Source organism: Pyrus communis, chromosome 16 (genome assembly GCF_963583255.1).
Source record: "Pyrus communis chromosome 16, drPyrComm1.1, whole genome shotgun sequence".
Taxonomy (NCBI): Eukaryota; Viridiplantae; Streptophyta; class Magnoliopsida; order Rosales; family Rosaceae; genus Pyrus; species Pyrus communis.
Genome location: NC_084818.1, coordinates 5,950,520 through 5,974,721, shown reverse-complemented (window position 1 = coordinate 5,974,721; position 24,202 = coordinate 5,950,520). Strand labels below are relative to the sequence as shown.

At 37.9% G+C, this 24,202-nt stretch overlaps 5 protein-coding genes across 5 annotated transcripts; 2 read left to right on the top strand and 3 right to left on the bottom strand.

Annotated features, from left to right (window-relative positions):
- The first annotated feature begins 741 nt into the window (after nt 1-741).
- Nucleotides 742-3,215, top strand: LOC137720120 (mannose-1-phosphate guanylyltransferase 1-like). The gene is made up of 5 exons (XM_068459131.1): nt 742-896; nt 1,430-1,562; nt 1,767-1,829; nt 1,912-2,151; nt 2,269-3,215. Exons 2-5 carry the CDS (start codon nt 1,452-1,454, stop codon nt 2,938-2,940), a joined length of 1,086 nt encoding a protein of 361 aa, XP_068315232.1. The 5' UTR covers nt 742-896; nt 1,430-1,451; the 3' UTR covers nt 2,941-3,215.
- An 825-nt stretch (nt 3,216-4,040) lies between these two features.
- Nucleotides 4,041-7,234, bottom strand: LOC137720285 (CASP-like protein 5B2). Its single transcript, XM_068459334.1, has 3 exons — nt 6,781-7,234; nt 5,338-5,470; nt 4,041-4,662 (listed from the first exon to the last, which is right to left on the bottom strand). Exons 1-3 carry the CDS (start codon nt 6,909-6,911, stop codon nt 4,465-4,467), a joined length of 462 nt encoding a protein of 153 aa, XP_068315435.1. The 5' UTR covers nt 6,912-7,234; the 3' UTR covers nt 4,041-4,464.
- Nucleotides 7,235-8,741: 1,507 nt separating this feature from the next.
- On the top strand, nt 8,742-10,501 carry LOC137720284 (uncharacterized protein At2g39795, mitochondrial-like). The gene is made up of 3 exons (XM_068459333.1): nt 8,742-9,071; nt 9,690-10,033; nt 10,131-10,501. Exons 1-3 carry the CDS (start codon nt 8,814-8,816, stop codon nt 10,288-10,290), a joined length of 762 nt encoding a protein of 253 aa, XP_068315434.1. The 5' UTR covers nt 8,742-8,813; the 3' UTR covers nt 10,291-10,501.
- A 194-nt stretch (nt 10,502-10,695) lies between these two features.
- LOC137720300 (delta-1-pyrroline-5-carboxylate synthase-like) lies at nt 10,696-16,661 on the bottom strand. Its single transcript, XM_068459349.1, has 20 exons — nt 16,487-16,661; nt 16,124-16,195; nt 15,895-15,998; nt 15,664-15,766; nt 15,311-15,472; nt 14,799-15,076; nt 14,333-14,483; nt 14,012-14,176; nt 13,760-13,837; nt 13,350-13,439; nt 12,922-13,008; nt 12,708-12,794; nt 12,530-12,626; nt 12,303-12,406; nt 12,087-12,162; nt 11,642-11,792; nt 11,486-11,554; nt 11,239-11,305; nt 11,080-11,150; nt 10,696-10,964 (listed from the first exon to the last, which is right to left on the bottom strand). The coding sequence occupies exons 1-20, from the start codon at nt 16,544-16,546 to the stop codon at nt 10,883-10,885; spliced, it is 2,154 nt and encodes a 717-aa protein (XP_068315450.1). The 5' UTR covers nt 16,547-16,661; the 3' UTR covers nt 10,696-10,882.
- A 3,711-nt stretch (nt 16,662-20,372) lies between these two features.
- On the bottom strand, nt 20,373-24,041 carry LOC137720597 (uncharacterized). Its single transcript, XM_068459688.1, has 6 exons — nt 23,835-24,041; nt 23,096-23,138; nt 22,893-22,979; nt 22,127-22,292; nt 21,416-21,692; nt 20,373-20,945 (listed from the first exon to the last, which is right to left on the bottom strand). The coding sequence occupies exons 1-6, from the start codon at nt 23,886-23,888 to the stop codon at nt 20,754-20,756; spliced, it is 819 nt and encodes a 272-aa protein (XP_068315789.1). The 5' UTR covers nt 23,889-24,041; the 3' UTR covers nt 20,373-20,753.
- Nucleotides 24,042-24,202: the final 161 nt, after the last annotated feature.

Sequence of the window (24,202 nt, the reverse complement as noted above, 5' to 3'; positions counted from 1 at the left end):
ACCTTGGCTAAGCCCAAAATTCGTAGAGAGTTAATCACATCCATTATTAACTCTTAAAAAAAAAAAAATGGTAGCTTCATCACGGCAGTTTATGCTTTAGGATGTCGGAAATACTTACAACAGTTCAATCTCCTTTTGACGATCATTGTGTGATTTCCCAACGCTAAGAATTGACCATAAAAGGTGCCGTGTGAAATGGTTTAGTACCAATTAGAAACTGATTACTAGTCATAAAAAATGAAATAAATCACCTTAAATTACGATTACTATAACTATTCACACCCAAATCCCCTTTTTATCCTTTCCCAATAGAACTCCCTCCCTTTCTAGAATCCATAATTTTCGCCAAAAACAAAGGAATCACACTTTCATACTTTACAGTACAAATTTAACCACAACATAAACAGACGAAAGTACGAAACTACCCCGAAAGTGCGCGTAAAAAAGCCTTTGCTTAGGGCCAGGAAGACTTGGGCCGGATCCATTTCCTCTAATCCACTTAATTTGGAATTCGAGCTGTTGAAATTTGATCAAACGGTTACAAATAGAAGGTCATTTAAAGGTGATAAAAACTGTAACTGTTGAAACAAATTTCAACAATCCTAATTCCGAATTAGGTGAATTAGATGAAAAGAGAGCCGAAGAGCATCCCTTTCCGAGGACGTGGTCCAAAATTTAATAGAAAAATAGAATTAATATTTTAATTTGAGATCAGCCAGAAATCCACGTTCGTTAATATCCCCCCTCCGCGCGTATAAATACAAATCCGACGCGGCTGGAAAAACAATACCACTAGAGCCAACTCGCTCTCGACGACCCGGTTCCCCACTCGTCCGAGTCCGTACTCGATTTGCCGTGGCGGACTCCGTTCGGGTTCTGATCTGCTGAGTTCCGAGGTAATTCAGTGTTCATTGGGCGTCGATTTTGATCGGACGTTTTTGGCAATGTGTTCGCAATTTTGGATTGAATTGTTCAAAAAGTTGATTAATTTGATTGCTTCGATTCCCAATTATGTGAATTTCTTAGGTATTTTGAGCTTTGAATTCGTCGTCGAAGTATTTTTTGGATTAATTTCATTTGTAATGTCAGATCTGGTGAAGTTTCTGTGATTAATTGCGGTGGTAATGTCAGCACATAGAGTTTCTATGATTTTTGTTGGAATTTTCCCGATTAAAGTTGCTCAAGCCATGCAAAAGTCGCGTATTATATTTGGTTAATGGGGAATTATTTAGCTAGAAAGTAGCTTCTTTGGTAGCTGAAATCTTGAGCTTTTCGGTTTTTCGGATGTCGGTGAACCGGGAATGTGAATTTTTGTGATGATTAATGTGTTTGAGAGGATAAAGAAATGACCTGAATGTTGAACTTAGAGTGTATTATTACCTGAGTTGAAGTTGCCTGTAAGATTTTCTGACTGTGTTAATATTACCAGGGAAGGCAGAGGGCATATCAAAATGAAGGCACTTATTCTTGTTGGAGGTTTCGGGACGCGTCTGCGGCCATTGACACTCAGTTTCCCCAAGCCACTTGTTGAGTTTGCTAACAAACCCATGATACTGCATCAGGTACAATTTCTCTAGCATTTGGGAAATGTTTTCTTTTTTCGTTTGATCGAGTGGATTTCCTTTTGTGGAATTATCAAAAACCTCAAAATATAGTGCTTACATCAAATCCCCACTCTTTGTGTTGTATGTATGCGTGCTTTTGTGATCGTATAAATCATGAAATTTTACAATTTTTTGTTTTTGTTTTTGTTTTTTTACTTTCAGATAGAGGCTCTTAAGGCAATTGGTGTGACCGAAGTGGTTCTGGCTATCAATTACCAACCAGAGGTAGGCGAGGTCACCATTTTGTGAAGAGATTCATGCTACCGAAGGTTTCTTTGAATGCTTATGCTCGGTATCATTTCTGCAGGTGATGATGACTTTCTTGAAGGAGTTTGAGGAAAAGGTTGGCATCAATATCACATGCTCACAAGAGACCGAGCCCCTTGGCACTGCTGGGCCTCTGGCTCTTGCTAGGGACAAACTGATTGATGATTCTGGCAAGCCCTTCTTTGTCCTTAACAGTGATGTTATCAGCGAGTACCCGTTTAAGCAAATGATTGAATTCCATAAAGGCCATGGAGGAGAAGCTTCCATAATGGTGACCAAGGTAACACTAAGTTGTAATTCTACCTGATACTTTGCACCCACCTTCCTTGGAGCCTTGGAGGCATTTTTGAGACCTTAAGACAAATGTCACTGAAAATAATTTCTTCTTTTCATATAGGTGGATGAGCCATCGAAATATGGTGTGGTTGTTATGGAAGAGTCTACAGGGAAAGTTCAGAAATTTGTGGAGAAACCAAAGCTGTTTGTTGGTAACAAGATCAATGCTGGAATTTACCTGTTGAACCCCTCCGTTCTTGATAAAATTGAACTCAGACCAACCTCAATTGAGAAAGAAGTATTCCCGAAAATCGCAGCAGAGAATAAGCTCTTTGCAATGGTCCTTCCAGGGTTTTGGATGGACATTGGGCAACCAAGGGATTATATTACCGGCCTGAGGCTATACTTGGATTCGTTGAGGAAGAACTCTTCATCCAAGTTGGCCGTAGGCGCTCACATTGTGGGAAACGTTCTGGTGGATGAGACTGCCAAAATTGGCGAGGGGTGCCTGATTGGACCAGATGTTGCAATTGGTCCAGGCTGCGTTATCGAGTCAGGAGTCAGGCTCTCTCGCTGCACGGTAATGCGTGGAGTCCGCATCAAGAACCACGCTTGCATTTCCAGCAGTATCATCGGATGGCACTCCACCGTTGGACAATGGGCTCGCGTAGAGAACATGACCATCCTTGGAGAAGATGTGCACGTGAGCGATGAGATTTACAGCAACGGAGGTGTGGTATTGCCACACAAAGAAATCAAGTCGAGCATTTTGAAGCCGGAAATTGTAATGTAGGGTCGGTGAGAGGTGGTACGCTACGTTGTTCGATATGTTTTTGTTATTTTTATCCTTCCTGTTTCCTTTTTATACAGCGCAAAGGCTCTGCTGCTCCTTCTTTGTGTTTTTTTTTTTTTTGAAGTTTTGGGGTCGTTGTTGTCCTCTGTGACTTGAATTGCTGTGAATTGTGTACGTTTTAGTGTATAAAGGAATAAATTTATGAGTGCCTCTCTGGCTGTGTAACTTATTAGTTTGCCTTTCTTTTTAATTATTAATATATGATTTTTTTTATTTTTTGCGCTATTAAATCAAGTGGGTACTTACTTTGTTTCCAGTGTTGAAATTTGATCCAACGGTTATAAAGAGGGGTTCACTTTAAAAGTTATAACTTTAACTGTTGAATCAAATTTCAACGGTTTAGATCCTCAGACTTGGTGGACTAGGAAGAAGGGATCGAGAAAGCCTTTCCCTGTGCTTTGATCCGGGAAGATTCCATGATCAAAGTGTCGGCGGCATATATTATGTGAATTATTTCATTGGTGGACCCAAAACTTGTTCTGTCAAACTCCTTCTTATATGGGGTTTATATCAGTTGATCAAAGCAATATGCCGTGCGGTTGTGCCTTCCTGCCCTAGTTTGAATCTCTTAACCGCTGATTAGAGTAGTTTTGTACGAAGCCTTGCTTGGTGTGTTTTCTTTCTCTTCTCATATAGATGATACAAGAAAAGAGGAGAGCTAAAGACAATTTCGTGTGCAAGGGTCAGTGCTCTTGGTCGCTCGATCCTCTGCGGATTTGGATATTCTTCTTTTTCTGGTCCAATCAAAGGAGAAAGAGATGTTATGGACCACTAGTCCTCCACTTCCTCATACACAAGGCAAATCCTATGACTCATTGACTTGGTCCAAAACTGCAATCATACCGAGTGAGACTGAGAGATGGGACATAAGTGGAAGTTTAGGCCTTTTTTAGAACCTAATGAAAAAGGGCGTTAGGTGTTGAAATTATTGTCTCACATTTATCTATGACGTGGATGAGCAGCTCACCCATCTTAATCTCCCATCTTAATCTCCCAGATTTTGACAGACAATGAAGCCCTTGATTATGTGTCACTAATTAAAAGAAAATGAACCAATCAGGGGCAAAATGGGAAATTAAAAATAGAAAAATACAATAGAAAGAGCAAGTGTGGTAAAAAACCATGTGAAATTCCACCACACTTTTCCAATCTTCAACCAAATAAAATAAAGCAAAGCAAGGATAAACAATAATACAACGATATGGTTACACTCATGAGACCTACTTCCATTACAAAAATTAACACACATGATCATTTTCAAGTCATGGACCCCACACCTGAAGACGGAGAAGAACTTCCATGCAACGGAAATGTCATGCAGTATCTCAAGGCTACATGCGCAGTTGACTCAAGATACTGCCCAGTGGCATCCCCTTTGTACTGGATTTCCCCCCATATAGAGACCATGGTTCTCAGATATATTTACAGGGGAAGATTGAAGAATATGTAGAGTTTTGTCAAAACTCATACTGCGCCTAACAACCGAAACATGACAATGGACGAAACAGCAAGAAGGAACCATGAGATGAAGGCGAAGGCAACGGCGATTTGGAACTTGCTGCACGGAAGATGCATTGGCCTGCAGTAATTCAAATCTTTTGAGTACAGAACTGTCACCCCCGCTGATGAGCATGCAGCTGCCAATGACAGAATAGACGTCACCTGCATTTTTCATTTTTGTTAAACATGAATTAATTGATACAGAAATCGCTTCGGTATTTGTACACTGAACCATAAACAGAATCAGAACTCAAAAGTAAACAATCTGTTTAGTAGTGGTAGTGCAATAGCTACAAGAAACGATTAAAGCATAATGAATCTTTATCAATGGCTCCGTACTTGCTGAATGGAAAATTTGACATTCATGCATCAGACCCCAAGTATTAGGATTTAGGAATTAAAATTATGCCCTCTTAATTTCCAAATATCAAGACATTTTACTGTGAAGGTGATACTTTTTCCCGAAAATGTCAGTAAATATTATGTATTGTAGTAGTTTAAGTGTACCAAAGGATCCCCAAAAGCTTTACTCATTTCTAAGTTAATCAGTATTCTGAAGATCGCACATCGGAAGTGAAGTTTTCAGCTGACCATGTTTTCCCAAACATTTTTAAGCTACTTAGTTGTCCCCAATGATCCAACATTTGTTCCACGTGATCAGGATAAGTTTCAGTTTATAAGTACATAAATTTTCTGAAAACTTCTCCAAATCATTGGTCCAACATCTCCAGTACATAAAAAAATAATGCATAACCCTTAAAATTAAGGATGCCACACATACTTGTTCCTGAAAACCAAATGCCAAAAATGAATGACTAAATAAGTGCAGAAACTTACCCAATCCCCGACAACAAATAGGCTCACTAAAATAGGATTCTGCAAGCTTCTCTTTGACCTCAAAGCATGTAAATCAAGGCAAGCAAGTCCAAAACTCCAAACAACTTGAAGCCCCATTGATGCAATCAAATAACTGCATCCAACAAATGCAGGTAAGAATTTTACAACTATTCATACATCGGTAAAAGAGAAGCTCGTAAACTTCAAACTGTTTATGGGAAAGGACAAAAAGAAGAATCTTATGCATTGCAGGGACAGCAACCAATAAATTAGCAGATTATAAGTCCTAACACAAGTATGCGCCAACGGCCACATAATGGATCGTATTCAAATAGGCAAAGATATTTGACTCTATGCACCTTAGAAGTTAGACTCACAAATAACACTCTCCAAGTTCAAGAACACAATTGATCAAGCAATTGAGTTGGGAAGAATCATATTACTTATCAGAGCACACAGAAAATAAGGTATTGCTTTATGAAGAGAAAATCAAGTGAACCACACATGTTAACAGATGAAAGCTAGAAGAAAATTTCCCCGGTTACAATATCTCAAGAAAACCTCTCTAGAAGCGTGAGAATTGAAATCATTTGTTCATAGGGGAAGAAAATCATTCACTGTCCAGAACGATAGGAATGACTTCATTGACTTGTTGTTAAGTGAGAGAGTGAGAGAGAGAGGTGTTATTGGGATGACTTTGAAGGAATGCTGCAAACATAATTATAACTTAAATTCGCCATTGTCACCGTACAAAGATGCCTAAGCATGTTCAGGTTTCTGCAAACAAAATAAGTGGAGCAGTGTACGATTTTAGACTCCTATGTGGAAGGCATAAGTTCAATAGGAGGAGATTGTCCGGAATCTCTTATCTTATCCTTAAAACTGTACAGATTTAAGCTCAGAGGTCAACAAACGAGGGTAGATGAATTAAACAAATGCCAAGATTAACCATAGAAGAACTCAAGAACCAAGCATACATTGGGAATATTTTTGCTCACCATCCTCAAGCGATGGTGATGCTCATCACCCTATTTATCACTGTCAGACGAATCTAAATTTCGAGATCTGTGTAATGGATAGACATAAATCTTAACATTTAAACTCATCCAACGGTGATAAATAGGATGGCGAGCATTTCCATTATTTGAGGGTGGTGAGCAAAAATGCACCCTTTATTCATCCCCATTAATTTCTATGTAGTTGGTAAAACTGAACAAGGGAATCCAACCCACACCAGTGCACCATTTTGCTTTCTAACTAAACCCTTTTTTTTTCCATCAATGGAGAATTCCAGCTTAGTGAAATTTTGCTACAAATTGAACCAATCCGAAATCGATCAATAAAAACATAAACTATTTCCACATACCCACCAGAGGAGAACAAATTCCATAAAATTTTTAATTAAAAATGTAAAACAGAAAGAAGGGGGCAAATAATATTTACCAAAATGCAGTGGCATTGAAGAAACCATGAGCAGAGAGCATCACCCCAATAGCAGCAGCAGCAAAACAGCACTGCCCAATTCTCAGTGCCAGCCCACTCACCTTCCCTGGGCTCCCAAACAGCTTCTTCATCCCTTCCCTACCCTTCCCCTCTCTCTCTAGATCTCTCTCTCTCTCTCCAAACTCAAAAGGACCCTTTTCTGAGTCCTACAAAGGAAACCTAACTTTCATATTACTCCACCATTGATGCAATAAGAGCTAAAGAACTCAACTTTTGGAGGGGAGGCTTAAAATGTGGGACCTTCAGAGATAAAGTTGAGATTTTTTTTTTTTTCTTTTGTCTTTTCGATCAGAGATGGAGTTGAGATTTTTAGCAGCAGAAGAAAAAGAAGTTTGACATGGGTCGGGAAGAATGGAATGCTGTCATCATCTATCTCAAGAGTCAAAGTTTGAGAGACTGCTCTCTCTCTCTCTCTCTCTCTCTCTCTCTCTCTCTCTCTATCAAATATAAAATATAGTTTTTGCTGGTTTTCTTTTTGATTTGGGCCCTCAATGTGAAGAAAAAAGAAGAAAAGAATTGTATTTTCAGAGGAGCCCATTAGGTAGATTGCATTTTGCATGAGCCCACACAAAATTTATCTTTTTGTCCCTTTACTTTGGTGGAGAAGAAGGAATAAAATTTGGGACATTCTTTTTCTTTTTTTCTTTTTTTAATCCAAATAATAAATTAATATAACCCAAAGATTAGGAGGATTACATGTGGATGGAATTCTGTTGGCTGGAAATGAAGAGGTTGTTGCTAATTTTACTCACATATAATATTTAGTAGGTTATAGTTTGAAGAATCTAAAGTTTGTCACAGTACCACACCCTTTCTTTTATCTTGAAATTTTATTTCTCTTTTCGTAGTTGATTAGATTGAAATATCACTTGAATTAAATAAAGGTATTTTAGCTAAAATGGTAACTGAGATTGATATAACTCTTCACTTTGGTCCATGAGATTTTGAAATCGATAGAAGTGGTCCCTGAATTTATTCGTCATCAGTCATTTTGGACCAAAATGACAAAAATACTCACAATTTAACAAACAGTGGGCCAAAATGATTTGACAAAAAAATTAAGGGTATGTTTTTCATTTTATCCTTAATTAATAAAGATTTTTTCACAGAATGACCAAAATGATGGTAGACAAACTCATGTACCACTTATATTGATTTAAAATCTCAAAATCAAAATGAAGAGTTATGACAATCTCAGAGATCATTAACTAAAAAGCTCTAAATAAATATATTTAAAATAATATTATAAATAGATCAACAACTATTTTGTTTTTAGTTTTCAACTTTCGTCAAAGTATTTTCTGTAACATTTCATTTTGTTGTGTTCCGACTCTCATTCCTTATCCTACTTTTCCCGTTCTTTCGCCATAAATTTGTATTATGCTAGAGAAAAGAACGTATAGGTATACTATAATTTTGTTTTAGGATGAAATCTTTAATGGCCATATTTATTTATGTTTTTTGGTTAAGGGCGATTAGTAAATGGTCGACTCTTGGTATGTAAGAAGTTATTTCTCTTAATCACAATCCGACATATATACAAAAGTAATTAATTTAATCATATAAAAAAAAGCAAGTGACCCTTTATTATGGTGATGGAAAGATGCCGAGTCATTGCTCGCGTAAGTTCAAACTCTATCGTTAATTAATCTAATATCTAATTTAACAAAATTTATCGTTTGACAAAAAAAAAAAAAAAATCAAATACCCCGCAATTTATCTACTAATAGAAACACCTTGCATGCCAAGTATTTTTCTTTAAAAAAGGTAATTATTGAAACAAAAACCCTGCTCAAATGCTGACATGTCCACAAAACATTGGTCGCAAAAGTCCATACAATAGATGACACCCCAGAGAACCATCACCCACCTCAGTATAAAACCGGCGGTCTTCAACCCTAAACCCCTAGAGAGAGAAAGCCCTGTTCCTAAAACCCTAGCTAAACCCTCACCTCTCTTCTCCTCCAAACCAAATGGCTTTCACTTCAATTCTCCGCCGTTCGGCCTCCTCCCTGGCCCCACTCGCCAGCCGCCTCGCTCGCGGCCAACGATCTTACCACGGCGCTGTTGCCATCGCCGCGAACCACTTCAGTTTCTCCCGCAAGCCCACTCAACCGACCCCTTTCGTTCCCACCCCTCGATACTACTCGAGCCACAGTTCGGACCAGTCTCTGATCAGGGTCATCGAGTCGGAGATCAAGTGCGCTGAAGAGACGGATGATCTCGATAAGGTGAGGTTTTTTTAGTTAATTTTCTCTTGCTTTGTAGACTCTTGAGAAATTTTGGGAAATGGGCAAGAAAATGAGGTTATGGTGGCTCTGTTGTGTTTAGTTTCGTGGATTATGAAAAAACCATCTCAATTAAATTGAATAATTGTGTTTGGGAACTGCTAATTTGAAGTGAATTGCAGAAATTGAAGGATTTCTTGAGTTAGATTTCAGATTTTCCTAATTGAGTTCAACTTTTAAATTAATTTTCCAATAAATCCCAGACAAATGATGATATGATTGTTCATAATTTTTATCATCTGTGGCACTATGTTATTTTACTTGGTTTTGATTTGCCTGTTGAGCTGTATATTTTTCGAAAAAATTGTTTCTTGTTAAAGAACTACATTATCATCAAATGCTAGTAATAGATGTTTGCGTGTATGATGTTGGAATTAGAAAAAAGAATATGAACAATGGATTATGTGACTGTTTTTCACTTGTGATTCGATTCCCGATAGATGTTTATGTGGTTCCTTTTCGAGCAGTCGGGAAGTAATTTATTACTTGTACTTGATCCATGTGGTTCCTTAATGATAAGGTATCACCATGATTACCGCTACTCAAATGCTGGTTTTGTAGGTTGAGGAGATTCCATCAGCCTTCCCTTTTAAAATTGAAGATACTCCCGGAATCCAAACAGTGACACTGAAAAGAACATATCAAGGGGAAGACATACAGGTTGAAGTTCACATGCCTGATCTAGTTACTGGTGAGGATGACGATGATGATAACCAAGATGATGACAACGATGAACACGCCAACAAATCCAGCATCCCATTGGTCGTAACTGTCTCCAAGACTAATGGACCAGTTCTCGAGTTTAGCGTCACTGCTTACCCTGATGAGTTTCAAATTGACGGCTTGGCTGTGAAAAATCCAGGGGATTCTGAGGATCAAATCGCCTACGAGGGGCCTGACTTCCAGTAAGCATCCATCAATTACTAATACTTTTGTAGCATTAATCAAAGATTATTGTTCCGTAATCTTCTGTAATTCACGCAAACGTCTGTTGTATTGCAGCGATTTGGATGAGAACCTTCAGAAGGCATTCCACAAGTACTTGGAGGTGAGAGGGATCAAGCCCAGCACAACCAATTTCTTGCATGAGTACATGCTCAACAAGGACAGCAAAGAATATGCAAATTGGTTGCAGCAACTTAAGAGCTTCGTCGAAGCGTAAAACTTTTACCCAAAGACATTATCTGGTAGAAGAGATCGGGAGCACGGTTTAGCCTGCCCTTTTGAAACTCCAATTGTTTTTAAGTTAACAGATCATATCAGTAGTTGTACGGTTATTACGTAGTTCATTGAAACTTTGAGGATGTGGTCTTTTGTTGGGAGGCTTTTGTGCAACACTAGTTGCTTTTCATATGAAAATTTCATGCTCGACATTTGGATTAAAAATATTTGTGACTTGATGGACGAAAAGACTGCTTTCAAATTGACATTTTTCAAGCTGCGTGATAACTAGAGAAATATATCGTCAAAAATTACTTCTTTGAAGTGCCGATAACAATTTTAGTAATCCGGAAAGATCGCCAAAACCTTGGAAAATAGCGTTAGGTGTATTCAAGACGAGACGAAGGAGCAAGCAAAGAAATTATTTTATTATTTTTCTAGAAGAAAAAAAAGAGAGATTTTATGAATTTGCGCTGATGTGAGTGGGGATAAAATACACATTATACCTAATACATGGTAATTTATTCTCTCCCCCCCCCCTTCTCTCACAAAAGTAGGAGATGCGAGATGGACGGTTGCGATTGATGGCAAATTTAGGGCTCAATTGGGAGGTCCTTGTGGGTGTAAGTAACCCCCTTATCACCGTCCACAATTTGTCCATTTCCTCTCAGAATCCTGCACGTCCAATAAAACACCAACATCAATATTTGTCTTAGGCAAAGAGTTCCTTCTTCAATGTGCTATGGTACTTCCAAGTGAAAATGTAGTGACAAAAACCGAGGTTTCTTACCATCGAGTTGTTAACAGTCCTTCGACTCCAACCGGACCCCGAGCATGAATTCGACTCGTGCTTATCCCGACCTGTAGAGCAAGGGAAGAGAATTAAGTACAAGACTCAAAGCCTTGACATATAGCTGTCTTTCACAGTCGCTGCAAGATCATGTTTTACCTCTGCACCAAGTCCAAATCGAGCCCCATCGCAGAATCTTGGGCTTGCATTGTGGAAAACAGCAGCACTGCCAACATATATAACAAGCAGCGTCACTTGCCAACGTTAAAGAATGAACAATTAGGACCATTTTTCTGTTCAACCATTTTAGTCGGCCTAAGTCTCTGTAATTTCCTTTGATTACAGAATATTCTGATTGACATGGAAAGCATGGAGCCTCCGGTGAAATGACGGGAATCATTCATACCTGTCAACTTTACCTAAAAACGCATCCACAACTTCTTGGTCTTCTGCAATGATGCAATCAGTGTGTGCACTGGAAAACGAGGAAAGAAAAGATAAATGACAGCTTCATACAAGTGATTGACATGTAATCCATCAAAGAAAGGAAATTTTTACGTGCCTTCCATGTTCATGTATATGATCAATTGCTGCATGCACATCGTCAACAAACTCAACAGTGCAAGCCATTGAACTGTACTCATGGTGGAACGAATGTGCCTCAGGAATCCTGAGCAAGACGCTTGCCCTTGGTCCACCATATAAAGTAACACCTGCAAATGATACCCGAGTTTAATGTCTTTAATCCTTCTGATGGCATGTTTCACTAAAACAATTTTTCTTGGTCTCTTTAAAACTGCTTCCCAAGCTTGAGTGGGGTGTAACAGAATATTGTTCTGTTGCATGCCCGTGATTGGAAATTTCAGTTATTCTAGTTCTCAACCCGCAAAAGGCAATATGAACAGTATCAAGTATCACCAGGAACTCTGATTGAAAAATTTAGTTACTCTCATCCACCTCAATGCCCATGTTTAAAAGAAAATAAGTTTTCTTCATGAAAATTTTACCTGCAGTGCGAAGCTCAACAACAAGATCATTAACTGCGGCTGTACTCTTCAAATCATTATGGACTAGAAGTGTTTCCTGAGAATAACACACACAACAACAAACTGTTACAAATGATAAACGTGCAACTACAAATGGAAGTGCATAACTGCAGTAGAAAGATTCTAAGATGCCATAAAAAGATATCATCCAGAAATTGTAAATTACAGACAAATTACCATTGCATTACACGCTGCTGGATAATCTATTTTTGCATCCAAAACAATTCTCTTTGCCATATCCATATTAGCAGACTTATCAATATACACATGGCATATTCCATCTGCATAGAAAACATGCAGTTGTCCATACACATGGCATATTCCATCACAAGTTTTCTCACAAAACAAGAATACAGGAAAAATCAGATTATATATAAATGAAGAATAAAATAAGTATATCTAACCAGCATGACCGAGAACTGGAATCTTGGTCGAATTCTTGACTTGAGAAACCAGTTTATTGCTGCCTCTTGGGATCACAAGATCAATCACGTCATCATGCTGGAAATTACTTTTTTAGTTAGTCCTAGTTATCATCTGAAATTGATCGAGGAATTGGTTATCAGTCTATGCTTTACTCACCTTAAGCAAGTCCGGAATCTCTTCTCTTGAAGTCACAAGTCCAATTAGTTTTCCACCAACACTCTCTGGGATGGCTTCGGTGATAATCTACATATTTTTTTTTATGAAAAAATACTTTCAGTATATTGATTCTTTCACTGACAATGAAAAAGGGAATGCAAACATTATTTGTCTATATATTTTGTACAAATCATTAAAGTGAAAGAAAACAGACCTTGTGCAAAATTGCATTTGATCTCTTAGCCTCCTTTCCCCCCTTCAAGAGAAGCCCATTCCCACTTCGGATTGCTAACGAAGCTATCTATTCAAATCATAAAAAAAAAATACAAAAACCCTTAGGTGTATGATGAGGAAGAAATGCAAGTCTTCCCCAGAACATAAAAGTAATGACAGAGACTCAATATGAACTTCGTGAAATATTTAATATAAAGAACCAATAAATTCTTTCTCAAGGTTCTCGTATAAGGTTCTTAGATGAGATCTGATTTCGAAGCTGTTAGATTACAGATGGTATTGAGCTGCATCTCTCCTGCGATGCATCTCAGTTGTCCACATTTATTTTACACTTTCCACAGAAGACAAACAAAATTCATATGACATAAGATAACATACAGTTTGATATTCCAAAGTTTCACTGTTTACCTGTACTAGCGCTTCGGGACGAGACTCAAATACAATCAGGAGAACACCCAGTGGGCTTGATGTTTTCTCCAAGACAAGACCATCTGCAAGCTGGAAGGCAAGTGTAACCAACAGAAACATCACTTACTCGTCAGCACAACAACAGCAGATTACGGTGCTCCATTTGACAAAAGATAAATGATTTCGGTTACAGATTCTAGACTATGTATTACAGATATGTCAATGATCACAAATATCTCTAAGTTAGAAATTGATTGTGGAGTTAATACTTTGAATTTATTCTCTGTCTCTCTGTCTCTCTATTGTTTTATTTGTTTGTTTTAGATCGTTGTCCACTCTTGAGCCCTGAGCAATGTTGTGTAAGAATATCATAAGCTAGACATAATGATCCTTATACCGCATTCCCTTACCTCAGTTTTTTTCAAAACACGACCAATTGGATCTTCCATGTTTGCAAGCACACGAATAGACTTTGCAAGGCTTGTAATCTACAGTACGAGCACATGACAGAAAAAAAGTTGAAGGGAACGCCAGTTTTGAGAAATAAATACAAAAATTCTAGTGAGCACATTGTACAGAAAGGTAGTGACCAGCGACAATAATAAAAAAACGAATGTAACTAAAAATTTATCTAAAATAGCAAAAGAACTCGGCTCTCTTGCCTTCCCAGGCTTCAGAGCCAGCCGAGATATCAATGATTTTTCATATCCTGCTTGTTGTGCCTCAGAAACATCAGCTTCATTTTCAATGTTGATCAATTTTACATTTGCTTCAAGGGCATCAGCTACATCCAGAAGAATTTTTTTCCTGTCTTCTGAAGTCATGGCCTGTAGAGAAAGCGTCACCAAGTTACTTGTTCTGCTGAACTTAGAGAATATCCATTGCTAAACAATTATGTGAATAAAGAGGGCCAACGACTGGAACAGTATTTATAAGCAGCAGTAAACATATTTAAACTTTGTAACGGAAGCAAACAAAACTACCTGAAGCCTTCTGGAACTCTCCCTGGCTGCAACTGCCATCCCTCTTGCATCAATTTCTTTAACTGGTGCCCATAAATGAGCATCTTGGTGAAAGAGGGTACCAATACGTTGCCCTTGAAGGACTTTAGAGATGTTTCCAGCAGCAAACCCACTTAACAGATGAAGAGATTAGTACACGGTCAGCGGCAACATATTGGATTCAGATTGCAACGACCATTAAAAACATAAATAAAAACTACAAGTCCAATTTGATTTAATTTGAAATTTGGAGTATGTGGGACTCTAACTTCTAAGAAAGATGTGGTTTCAACAACCCTCTCTAATCTCATTATCATAAAGTTAAAATAATGATTTTTCTTCTAAACTAACGGAATCTTAAAAATATAACATAAAATTATATAGTTAAACTGACACAACAGAATAACATAGTTTAGCAGTCCTGACACAACCAAGTATTAAAACACACCTTGTGATAACAACAGGGATGCCAGCATAAGCTGCATTAACAGCAGCTTTTACTTTAGCAGTCATACCCCCTCTTCCCACTCTAGATTTGTCTCCGAAAGTAATTTCAGTCTGATGCTTCTCCTTTACGTATGTATGGATAAGCTTCGAACGGGGGTCACTTGGAGGCCCGCTGTATAGACCATCAACGTCGCTCAAAAGAATAAGAAGATCAGCCTTTAGCTCCAAAGCCAGCAGAGCGGCCAAACTGTCATTATCCCAAAATATACCAGAAGAATCCTGCAATGAGTGGAACACATACCGTGCAAAAACATTTGAGTTCCTTGGTGTTTCGAAAAGGAAAATAAGTATGAGATAGTGTATGAAACATATTGTGTTCATAAGTAGTCCCAATATTTCTTTTCTTTCTTCGTAATCCATAGTGGCAAGGCTAAGATTGTGACAGTCCTGCCCATAGAATACCATTACCACAACCAAGTGATATTGCACACCAATCATAGAAGAGTATTATACCTCATATGGAGCTTTCCTCGTACTGACTGCGTCGTTTTCATTAAATATAGGAACAACCTTCAGAGATAACAACGATTTCATAGTTTCACCTAGTTGCTTTCTAAAATCTCTATCCCTAAAATCGTTATCTGTTACAAGAAGCTGAGCTGACGACACGTCCAACTGCAAGGGAGAACAAATGAGGGTTAGGAAAATGCAAAAGAAAAACTGAATTGAATGGGGAATTAATTAGAAAACTCATATATCTTAAGATCCAGCATTGCTTGTAAGAACTTAAATAACCAAACGTCAAGTCCAAATCAAGGGTTCGATAAAGCTTGAGAACAGATTTAAGAGAGGATCTTTGCATTCACCTGACTAAACAACGTATCATAGAGAGCCATCAGACAGTTCTGTCCAACAGCTGCACACGCCTTCCCATCAAGTTCAACTTGTGGTTTCTGGAGATCAGCAAAGCTGCAGCAATTGAATAACTATCAATTAGAATCGAAATTTTTTCGGACATAAGAGCCTCTAAAGAACATGTCTTTAAAGTTATCCAAACAAATGGCAGCAATGTCAGTAGCTAAGGACACGATAGGAACCTGCTGTTAACTAATTTCCGGTATCTGAGCCGCTGACGGCCGAGGCCCACAGCACCAGATGACACCAGTATAATCTCATATCCTTGAGAGTTCAACTCCTTAAGCTGCATTTCGTATCAATTTAACAAATTCCAACCCGCAAAACGCCCAATCGCATAAGCAATCAATAAAATGGTAAACAAAATAATAAAAAGGTAAATCAAAGTGCACTGCTGCTCGATTATCATACCTGCTCACAAAGCGCGCCTAATCTTCCAAGAGCTATTCTTCCGTCGTTTCGAGTCACAACAGCAGTCCCAACCTTCATTAATCCAACCAAAACATCAAGAAACATTTATCACATTACTAATCACATTACCAAAACTCTGAAGATATCAAATTTTCTGCTCCAAATGTTTGGGGGAACTAAAATTTCAATAAATATCTACCAAAAAGACTTCAAATTTGCCAAAAACAAGTTCATTTGAAGCTCCATTTTAGTTGAAATGGAAATAAAATTACCAATTTTTTGAAAAGGACAAAAAAAATTAATTCAGAAATGGAGGAGTTTAGAGAGAGAGAGAGAGAGAGATTAATGCGGGAAAATATGTACCTTGAGAACGAGGCGCTTAACGTCTTTGAGGAAACCTCGAGAGCTATCCACTTCCTCCATTTCTGACTCGTGAAGGTCGGCGGCGGCGAGTCAAAACTCAGTCCTGAGAACGAGGCGGCTCGGAAGCGCGCGGTTCCCCCTTTTTTTCGGTTATCTGAAAGAGTTATTTTGGGATGCAGACGTTGCCGGGAGGATATTTATAGAGGAAGGAAACTAATTAAAATGATTTGGAAATTTTAAGGTTTAATGATAAAAATAAAATAAAGGATAAAATGAATAGTATTGGATTAATTTTTAGTGTAAAAATCAAAGTTCTAAAAGACGTTAAGCGCTAGTTAAGCAGAGAGTTGGGGCCTAGAGCCTAGGCAGCTAGGCGGGGTCTATTATATTTCGTATAAATAAGTGCCTATTTATACTTAAAATATATATAATTTTATTATAAACTACAAAATATAATGACATATATATTATGAGCTATTAGAATATAATGAAAACATAAAAAACAAGCGTATAATGTGTGTTCATTTAAGTATTTTACAAGTCTCTTACAATTTATTTAAAAAAAATAAAATGCAAAATGAAAGTTGTTTATTTTCTGTCTAAGCGAATCACAATCTAGACGGGTCTTGGTGGGCTAGGCTAGTGACTCAGTAGGTCTAGGCGCCCTTTCTTAAGTTTCAAACGCTTAGACATTAATTGGGACGGTGACCAACTACCTAGCGTCTAGACAATGCTAAGTGGGGAACAGTGATAAAACTATAATTTTTTTGTTAAAATAAACAGTACTGTAAATTTATTTTTTTTTTGTTAAAATTCCTTCTACAGTGAGCAGGTAGAGTTGGGGAGGAAGTCAAATAGTCAACCCTCAGCCCCTAACAGCTTTCGCTGCCGCCAAAGAGACGACGTTGTGGGATGGTGGATGAAGGGTGGTATGGGAAGTTCGACTAGAACAGAGAGATGTGTCGGTTTCTGAGTGGTGAGGTGCAGGGTCTAGGGTTTGTGAGCGTAAAAAATTAAGCGGCGTATGGACGCATGGAGAGGCGGGCAGGAGGCGTGGACAAGACGACAAAAGATGACGAGTACGCCAAAGATGGCACTGTGATTAGATCCACATTTCGTGCGGTTCTCGGTGTTGCAGGCAAAAGTGTATTACTAAAGGTGATTAATATTGTTCTATTTCCAGAATGACGATGCTTTTTGAATTCTCTTTGTGAGAATTTTATAGATTCTTAAATCGTGTTCGTTTATTATATATCGTGTAATCAATTTTCGTTAAGTACTATTTATATTTAATTTTAAATAAAATATTTAAAAAGATTTCTATGATGAATTGACACAATTTGAGGATCCCAAAGATCCTCATTCCTATTTCAAAGCATTCCAGTTAATATTCTAATGTAATAATATTTCTCTTTATTTGTAAAAACTTTCAAGTTTGGTATGTCCCATATTAATTTATATGGAATGAGTTTACTGTTATGTGCTGTTTGATTTCAATAATTGTTACGTGGAGTAAGACTGTCTCTAAGATTTCAAGAATCTTGCAAAAATTATAAACTAGACTCTTTTGCTTCAACACACTAAATAGGTCGTTATTACTTAATTGCATAGAAGCGCACATTCATAAAGTTTCATTTCTTTTAAATCAAACACTACGTAGATGACGCTTTATTGCAGTAGCGAAAAAAATCATGTTTATGCATTTTAACGTCGTTTAATCTCCACCGATGCTTCTTTTCTCTAACAATTAACTATAACGATGAAAAATATCAAAATGATTAAGTTGACATGTGGCTGGTCAGATTGTCCTTCTAAAATTTCTCTCCTTATCCCGAACAATTAACAGTTTCTCTTCTGGCAGATACAGAATGAATTAAATATCAACCGTTCTAAAAAAACACTTCCTAATTCACATCTAAAACATCTATCACCCACAAAACACTTCCCTCGTTTTACTCATTAAAACAAAGTCATGAAAAGTGGGTTCTCTCATTGACACTAGAGAAAAGTTGTCTCCACCAAAATCAGAACAAATACCGAGTTCGTGATCTCAACGAAACTGACACCAACCATGTGTAAGTAACTGTGTACCAATCAAACCAATATCTTTAAATTACATCCGTTCATCGTATATTGTGTGGTTATAAATTATTGTAATTTTTTTATTTAAAATTAAATATAAACAATATTTGACGAAAATTGATCGCATGAGGCACGATAAACGAATGTGATTGAAGGATTCCTGAGATCCTCACAAAAAGAATCCTCTCTCAAATCCATACAAACATGTAACAGTTTTAAAAGGGGTTTAATATCTTTGCAGTGCAGAGACGACAGGGAAAGGCAAACAGCAGTTGGAGCTGCATCTGTTGCGAACCTGTCTGCTTCGATTCACCAAAGGTTGCTCAGTCCTCATGACTTTTGTTTATGTGTCGTGTAATTAGCCGTAAAGGTCATGCGTTAGATGGTGGCACGTCTCAAAGATTCAAGGACAGCAAAGTTTACCAACCATTTAACGAACTGTATTGTGGGTTCATGATCGTCTGGCGGAGTGGCAATGTGGATGTGTTTGTGTATGTGTGACGTATATTCGTCCGGTTTTCTCGAAAGAAAGATAAGTACTTGAAGAAAGTGATTTCCGTATTTCATTTCTTTCAAATGCACTCCGTTCTTTTTCTATCATCATTGAATTTAATAAATCAAAAGAGAATCAATAGATGTAAACAAAAGGGAAGGGTTAAAGGAGAAAAACAAGTGTGTAAATCATTTTACAGTGTTACTAAGTAAGATAGTACTATTCATAGACCGATTTTTACCTTCCACGCATCCTTGTTATTTTTTTTTTTATTATTGATATTTTTCAATTCATTCGATACGTCCAAAAATTTGGAGAACGACGGGGCTTACTTTGTGAGGAGCCAAATAAAAACAACGAAAAATTGGCTGAAATGATAAGGTTACAAATCTTATTGCTGAAATGATTACTTTTCAATCGATATATCATGATAAGTAATTCAATATCTCGTCTATATTTAATCAATATGTCGTCATTTCAGTAATTAAGATTTGTAAATTAATCATTTCAACCAATTTCCCAATAATAAATCAGGGTTATTTTCTAAGAGCATTCCACCCCTAAGACTTTGCACCAGCACCCAGTGCATTTATCCACTCAAGTGAATAGTAATATACTATAGTGAATAGTAATAGGCTAAAGCATCTTCACCCCTAAAAAAAATAGCCTAGTTAATTTATTAAAATATTATTTTTATTATTATAAAATAATAAAAAATAATATTTTTATTTTTATTTTCTGACTTTATAAAAAAAAATTATTATTATTATTAAAAAATTATTATTTTCCCATCTTCCACATTTCCCTTCCCCTCCATTCCTGCACGCCATCCACCCAGCACAGATAATCCATTCCCACCGCCGCCTCCGAACCTCCTCTGACGCCGTTGCCCTCCTGTCCTTCAAATCCCAAGCCAACCTCAACAAGAAGCTCATCTACACCTTCTGTCCTTCAACGCCGTCGCTTCATCCTCCTGCATCTCCACACCTCCGATGCCGTCGCTTCGTCCTCCCGTCCTTCTCACCTCCACAACGCCCTCTCTGGCGCAAGAAAAAAAAAAAAAGCCTGACATCATATGCCGTCCGATGCCACACTGACGTCAGATCGACCGGTCTCAAGGTCTGTCAATTTTAGGCTGGCCTGGAGACCGGCTTGGGCTGGGTGCCAGGCAATGGAACGGGCTGGAGTGGATTGGCTAAGTGCCAGTCTTGTTTTTTGGCTGAGTGCCGGCTTAACCACCTCCCGCCGGCCTAACCACCTCCCGGTGGAACTGCTCTAAAGAACGGATAAGATATCAAGTTAAAGTGTAAATACCATAATAACCTCTCCGAAGACATTTATTTACAAACTCAGGTTTGAAGGGGAAAATTATAAGATCAAGGAAAAAACGTGAAACACAAACAGCGATTTATGATCTTACTTAAGCCAATACAAAAGCAGATAATACAAGCTTAGTCCTACTCATCAGGGCCAAAGTTTCTCTCTTCCAAAGAATTTAATCGGCGCAGCGGCACTCACTCTTCATTCGACTCCAATACAACCAAGTGAGTAATTAGCGGAATATGAACACAGAGGAAAATCCCAACTCTAGAGAAGTACTACTCCGGCCAACGTCAAAAATAAATACCCCAAATCAAGTAAACACAGTTGGTTGAGGTTCATAATTCGGAGACTGACCGCACTTAGTAACGCTTATGGAAAGAAGTAGACCTTAAAGAAGATTGCCAGACCCAGTTGCAAGAGAAATGCAGCGATCACCACAACTGAAAGTTCATTCCCCTCCATATTGGACCTGAGATTAAAGGCAACAAAGCAAGCAGAGTACCCGCCAACGAGAAGTATAATGATCCACCGAAGAGCCTCAACTGGGATAAGCAACAGAAACTGAAAATGTTCCAGTGAAATAGTATCAGATGACAGAATAATAGATTGTATGATATTAATTAGTATCAGATGACAGAATAATAAATTGTATGATATTAGCTAATAACGTTCCAGCTAAAACACAGTGTTCTGCTTGAAAATGAATACACGTGCCTGGCAGGAAGAAATTCCCCTGCCGAACATCATTTCCCAAAATGTCAATTAATCAGCGCTCAATATCCCCAAGAACCAGGAAGTTGAAACGTTTTAGCCTACAGATCAATTTGAGCTTAAAAGAACTTTGGACTAGTCCAGTTCAGCACAAATATTTGAATATTATCGAGAGAGCATTTGCAACTCATCCCAAGGAAGATTACTTATTTCTGCTTTTGGCCCTTCAATGATTATCAATATTCCAACGGAGAGTCAAAAAAGGAGGGGAAAAAGCAATACACAAAAACTAACAAAAGGCAGGGGAGGCAGGTACTTACAGAGGCTGCAACGAAAATGAAGAGAGAGTATCCCCACATACACCAAAACCGAACTAGGCTGGCATTTGAGGTGCCCATATACTGTATCAAGAAATAGAATGCCAATGGCACCAAAATTGCATAACCGTAGACTGAAAAGGCTGCCATATTCATATAACTGACATTAAAATCCCAAGCAGTACTGCTATCAGTGCGCTTGTCCATGAGGTAGGTGGCACAGTTTCCAAGTGCAGCAAGCACAAACACTAACGTAGTGGAAATCCAGACTAGCCCATATCTACACATTACAGAAACTCACACGAAGAAAGCGAAATGTTAGATGTTCACGTTCACTCATTTCTGTACCAATACAAAAACATATTGCCTTGAGATTAGCCTTTGCACAATTTCCTTCATGTGATTACATAACTTTTTCTGATGAGACAATGCAAACTTAAAACTCAAAATCCAAGCTTGCGATGTTACAGAAGAGGACGTTGTGTATGTATTTCTCAATTTGTACAAGACACAGTCTGACATAATGTTACCAGATTTTAAAACTGAATAAAGCATAAGAGTGACAGCAAACTCCATTCAAAAGCCTACATGAGAATATCAAACTCTTCAAAGAAACTGAGGCTCATGGTTCTTTCTTTTTTAATATAGAAGTGAAAAAACATGAACAAGAAACAAAAGATAAAGAAATATTGGAAGTAAAGACCAGAAACTCACAGATCAGGGTTGGCATCAATTTTGCTGAAAAAATCTCCATTATGGGGATATAGAGAACTAAGCATTCTGTTTAAGACAACGTCTGTATCCACATTGAAATATTGTGTGTATGATGCGATATTAAATACTCCCCTCCAGTTGTTGGCTGGTTGTTGCTCAAATGTTTCTGCGTGGATAGACAGAAGAAGAGATAATTAGATACAAAGTAAATAAAGTAGCCAGCATTGCAATTTGCAAATGAAATCTATAAAGAGAATTTACAGAGTCAAGAGAAACAAAAAAGGCAGATTAAATAAACATAGAAAGAGAAGAACATATCTTGGGGAAAATAACATGCCAGAACTGTTTCAATCAGTCATAAGAAAGCATAATAACTTTGATCATGTACATAAAAAATCATGTGCAGTGTCACAAAGACACAAACATTAACATCAATCTGCAATGAAAAACTCAACTAGGGGTGGAAGGAGGTTCAAATCCTCCCGCACTCCCCACAAACGGGGTGCAGTTTATGAAATAGAAAATAACTCCAGATTTTGTTCCGCTGAAAATTAATTAGGTTTCATGCTTTTATAGCACTCAAATTGACACTCTAGTCTATTCTAGTATGTTACACATTTGTTCTAGCGTCCCTAAAAATCAACCAAAATACGAAATTCACCAGAAAATAAATGAGGATGATTGGTTGACTAAGTTTTGCTGTTTTCTTAAAAACTAAATCTACATATAAAGCACTTGAATGTAAATTGCCATTTGAATGCCATACCACTTGTACTTCCAACAGTTTGATAACCGCCCCCTTTCTCTCCTCGATTATTATTTGGGGGGAAGATTTGCAAATTCGCTTCAGGTGCTGCACGGGTTAAAAGAAAATTCTTTAAAGTAGGAAATAAATAATGATTCTGGTGAACCTTTACTTTGAAGAAGAAAATAGAAAATAATTTAAAACACGGCGAGCAAGTATAATACCTTCATAACTTGTGGTACCCTTTTCTTTATCTTCAGTAACAGCCTATCAAACCCAAAAGGCAAAAAAAAAAAAAAGGTAATGCAAAGATATGTGATTTATTCAACATTTCGAGGGAAAACAACTACTACTTAGAGCACATATCTAGCAAGTTTGTAGAAAGTGGATAGTTAAATAAGCTAGTTCAAAAGGACATGATCCTGAATCGCTTCGAGGGATTCCGCACAGAAATAGTTCCACAGAAAAAAGCTTACCAAACAAATTTCAGCTTCTTTCACAAATGTAAGAAACTAGCTTTATGGGATATGTCCTAATTTCCTAAAATAATTCATGATAATTATAATTAAAAATAACTACTAGTTAGAGAATGGTTGCTTAAATTGGAAATTAGTTATATTTATAAATGGAAATGCATCAAGAAATCATAACTAATTGTAAGAAATTCCTCAAATTCCTCAAATTAGAACCATTGGCAGCTCAGAAAAGGGGCAAAAATTTAATCAAAAAAATGTCGAAACCACTGATTATCCGGACCTCCAAAATTTTCTTTTCCTTCACTTCTCATTTACTCAGGAAACAAACGGGCTCCAAGATCACTTGGCTTACAAATTACACTCATGCAAAACGAATCTAGATACACCCAATCAGCCATGTACAACCCTACAAGTCCGATTCGACGATTCGCGAATTGGGGAAAAAAATTACACAAAAATCAAAAGTAAAATCGATCAGAGAACTTACAGGGACGGAGCCGAGCAAGTGGCTGGTGGGGAGGCCAGCGTAGGACTCATCCATTTGAGACGGAAACCAAAACGCTGCGTTTTGAGGCTCAGAGAGTCGCTGGGCTTGAGATTCCGAGTTCGAGGGATTCGAGTCGGGAGCTGAAACTGAGTCGGAGAGGCGAGTCCCAGAAAAGACGTTGCTTTTCGTAATTTGGAAGGAACACAGACTACAAGACGACTGGCCGGTATTAACGCGTTTCTCTGCGCGCGTTTGCTTTGCTTTCCACCTGTTGCACGTGACTGGATCATCGATACCACGTGAGCTGCTTTGCGGATGGGCTTGTGTTTGATTGGGCCAAGTTTAGGCCCATATACGAGGAATTGGAA

Excerpts from the sequence above, each read along its gene's own strand:
- LOC137720120 (XM_068459131.1), top strand. The coding sequence starts at position 1,452 with ATGAAGGCACTTATTCTTGTTGGAGGTTTCGGGACGCGTCTGCGGCCA. Across the intron at positions 1,563-1,766 it reads AACCCATGATACTGCATCAG|ATAGAGGCTCTTAAGGCAAT; the intron begins GTACAATTTCTC and ends TTTTACTTTCAG. Across the intron at positions 1,830-1,911 it reads CTATCAATTACCAACCAGAG|GTGATGATGACTTTCTTGAA; the intron begins GTAGGCGAGGTC and ends TCATTTCTGCAG.
- LOC137720285 (XM_068459334.1), bottom strand. The coding sequence starts at position 6,911 with ATGAAGAAGCTGTTTGGGAGCCCAGGGAAGGTGAGTGGGCTGGCACTG. Across the intron at positions 5,471-6,780 it reads TTCAATGCCACTGCATTTTG|TTATTTGATTGCATCAATGG; the intron begins GTAAATATTATT and ends TGTTGGATGCAG. Across the intron at positions 4,663-5,337 it reads TATTTGTTGTCGGGGATTGG|GTGACGTCTATTCTGTCATT; the intron begins GTAAGTTTCTGC and ends TGAAAAATGCAG.
- LOC137720284 (XM_068459333.1), top strand. The coding sequence starts at position 8,814 with ATGGCTTTCACTTCAATTCTCCGCCGTTCGGCCTCCTCCCTGGCCCCA. Across the intron at positions 9,072-9,689 it reads AGACGGATGATCTCGATAAG|GTTGAGGAGATTCCATCAGC; the intron begins GTGAGGTTTTTT and ends CTGGTTTTGTAG. Across the intron at positions 10,034-10,130 it reads TACGAGGGGCCTGACTTCCA|CGATTTGGATGAGAACCTTC; the intron begins GTAAGCATCCAT and ends GTTGTATTGCAG.
- LOC137720300 (XM_068459349.1), bottom strand. The coding sequence starts at position 16,546 with ATGGAGGAAGTGGATAGCTCTCGAGGTTTCCTCAAAGACGTTAAGCGC. Across the intron at positions 12,795-12,921 it reads CAAATGCAATTTTGCACAAG|ATTATCACCGAAGCCATCCC; the intron begins GTCTGTTTTCTT and ends AAAAATATGTAG. Across the intron at positions 10,965-11,079 it reads GGACTGTTAACAACTCGATG|GATTCTGAGAGGAAATGGAC; the intron begins GTAAGAAACCTC and ends TTGGACGTGCAG.
- LOC137720597 (XM_068459688.1), bottom strand. The coding sequence starts at position 23,888 with ATGGATGAGTCCTACGCTGGCCTCCCCACCAGCCACTTGCTCGGCTCC. Across the intron at positions 22,293-22,892 it reads AACTGTTGGAAGTACAAGTG|AAACATTTGAGCAACAACCA; the intron begins GTATGGCATTCA and ends CTATCCACGCAG. Across the intron at positions 20,946-21,415 it reads TCATTTTCGTTGCAGCCTCT|TTTCTGTTGCTTATCCCAGT; the intron begins GTAAGTACCTGC and ends GAACATTTTCAG.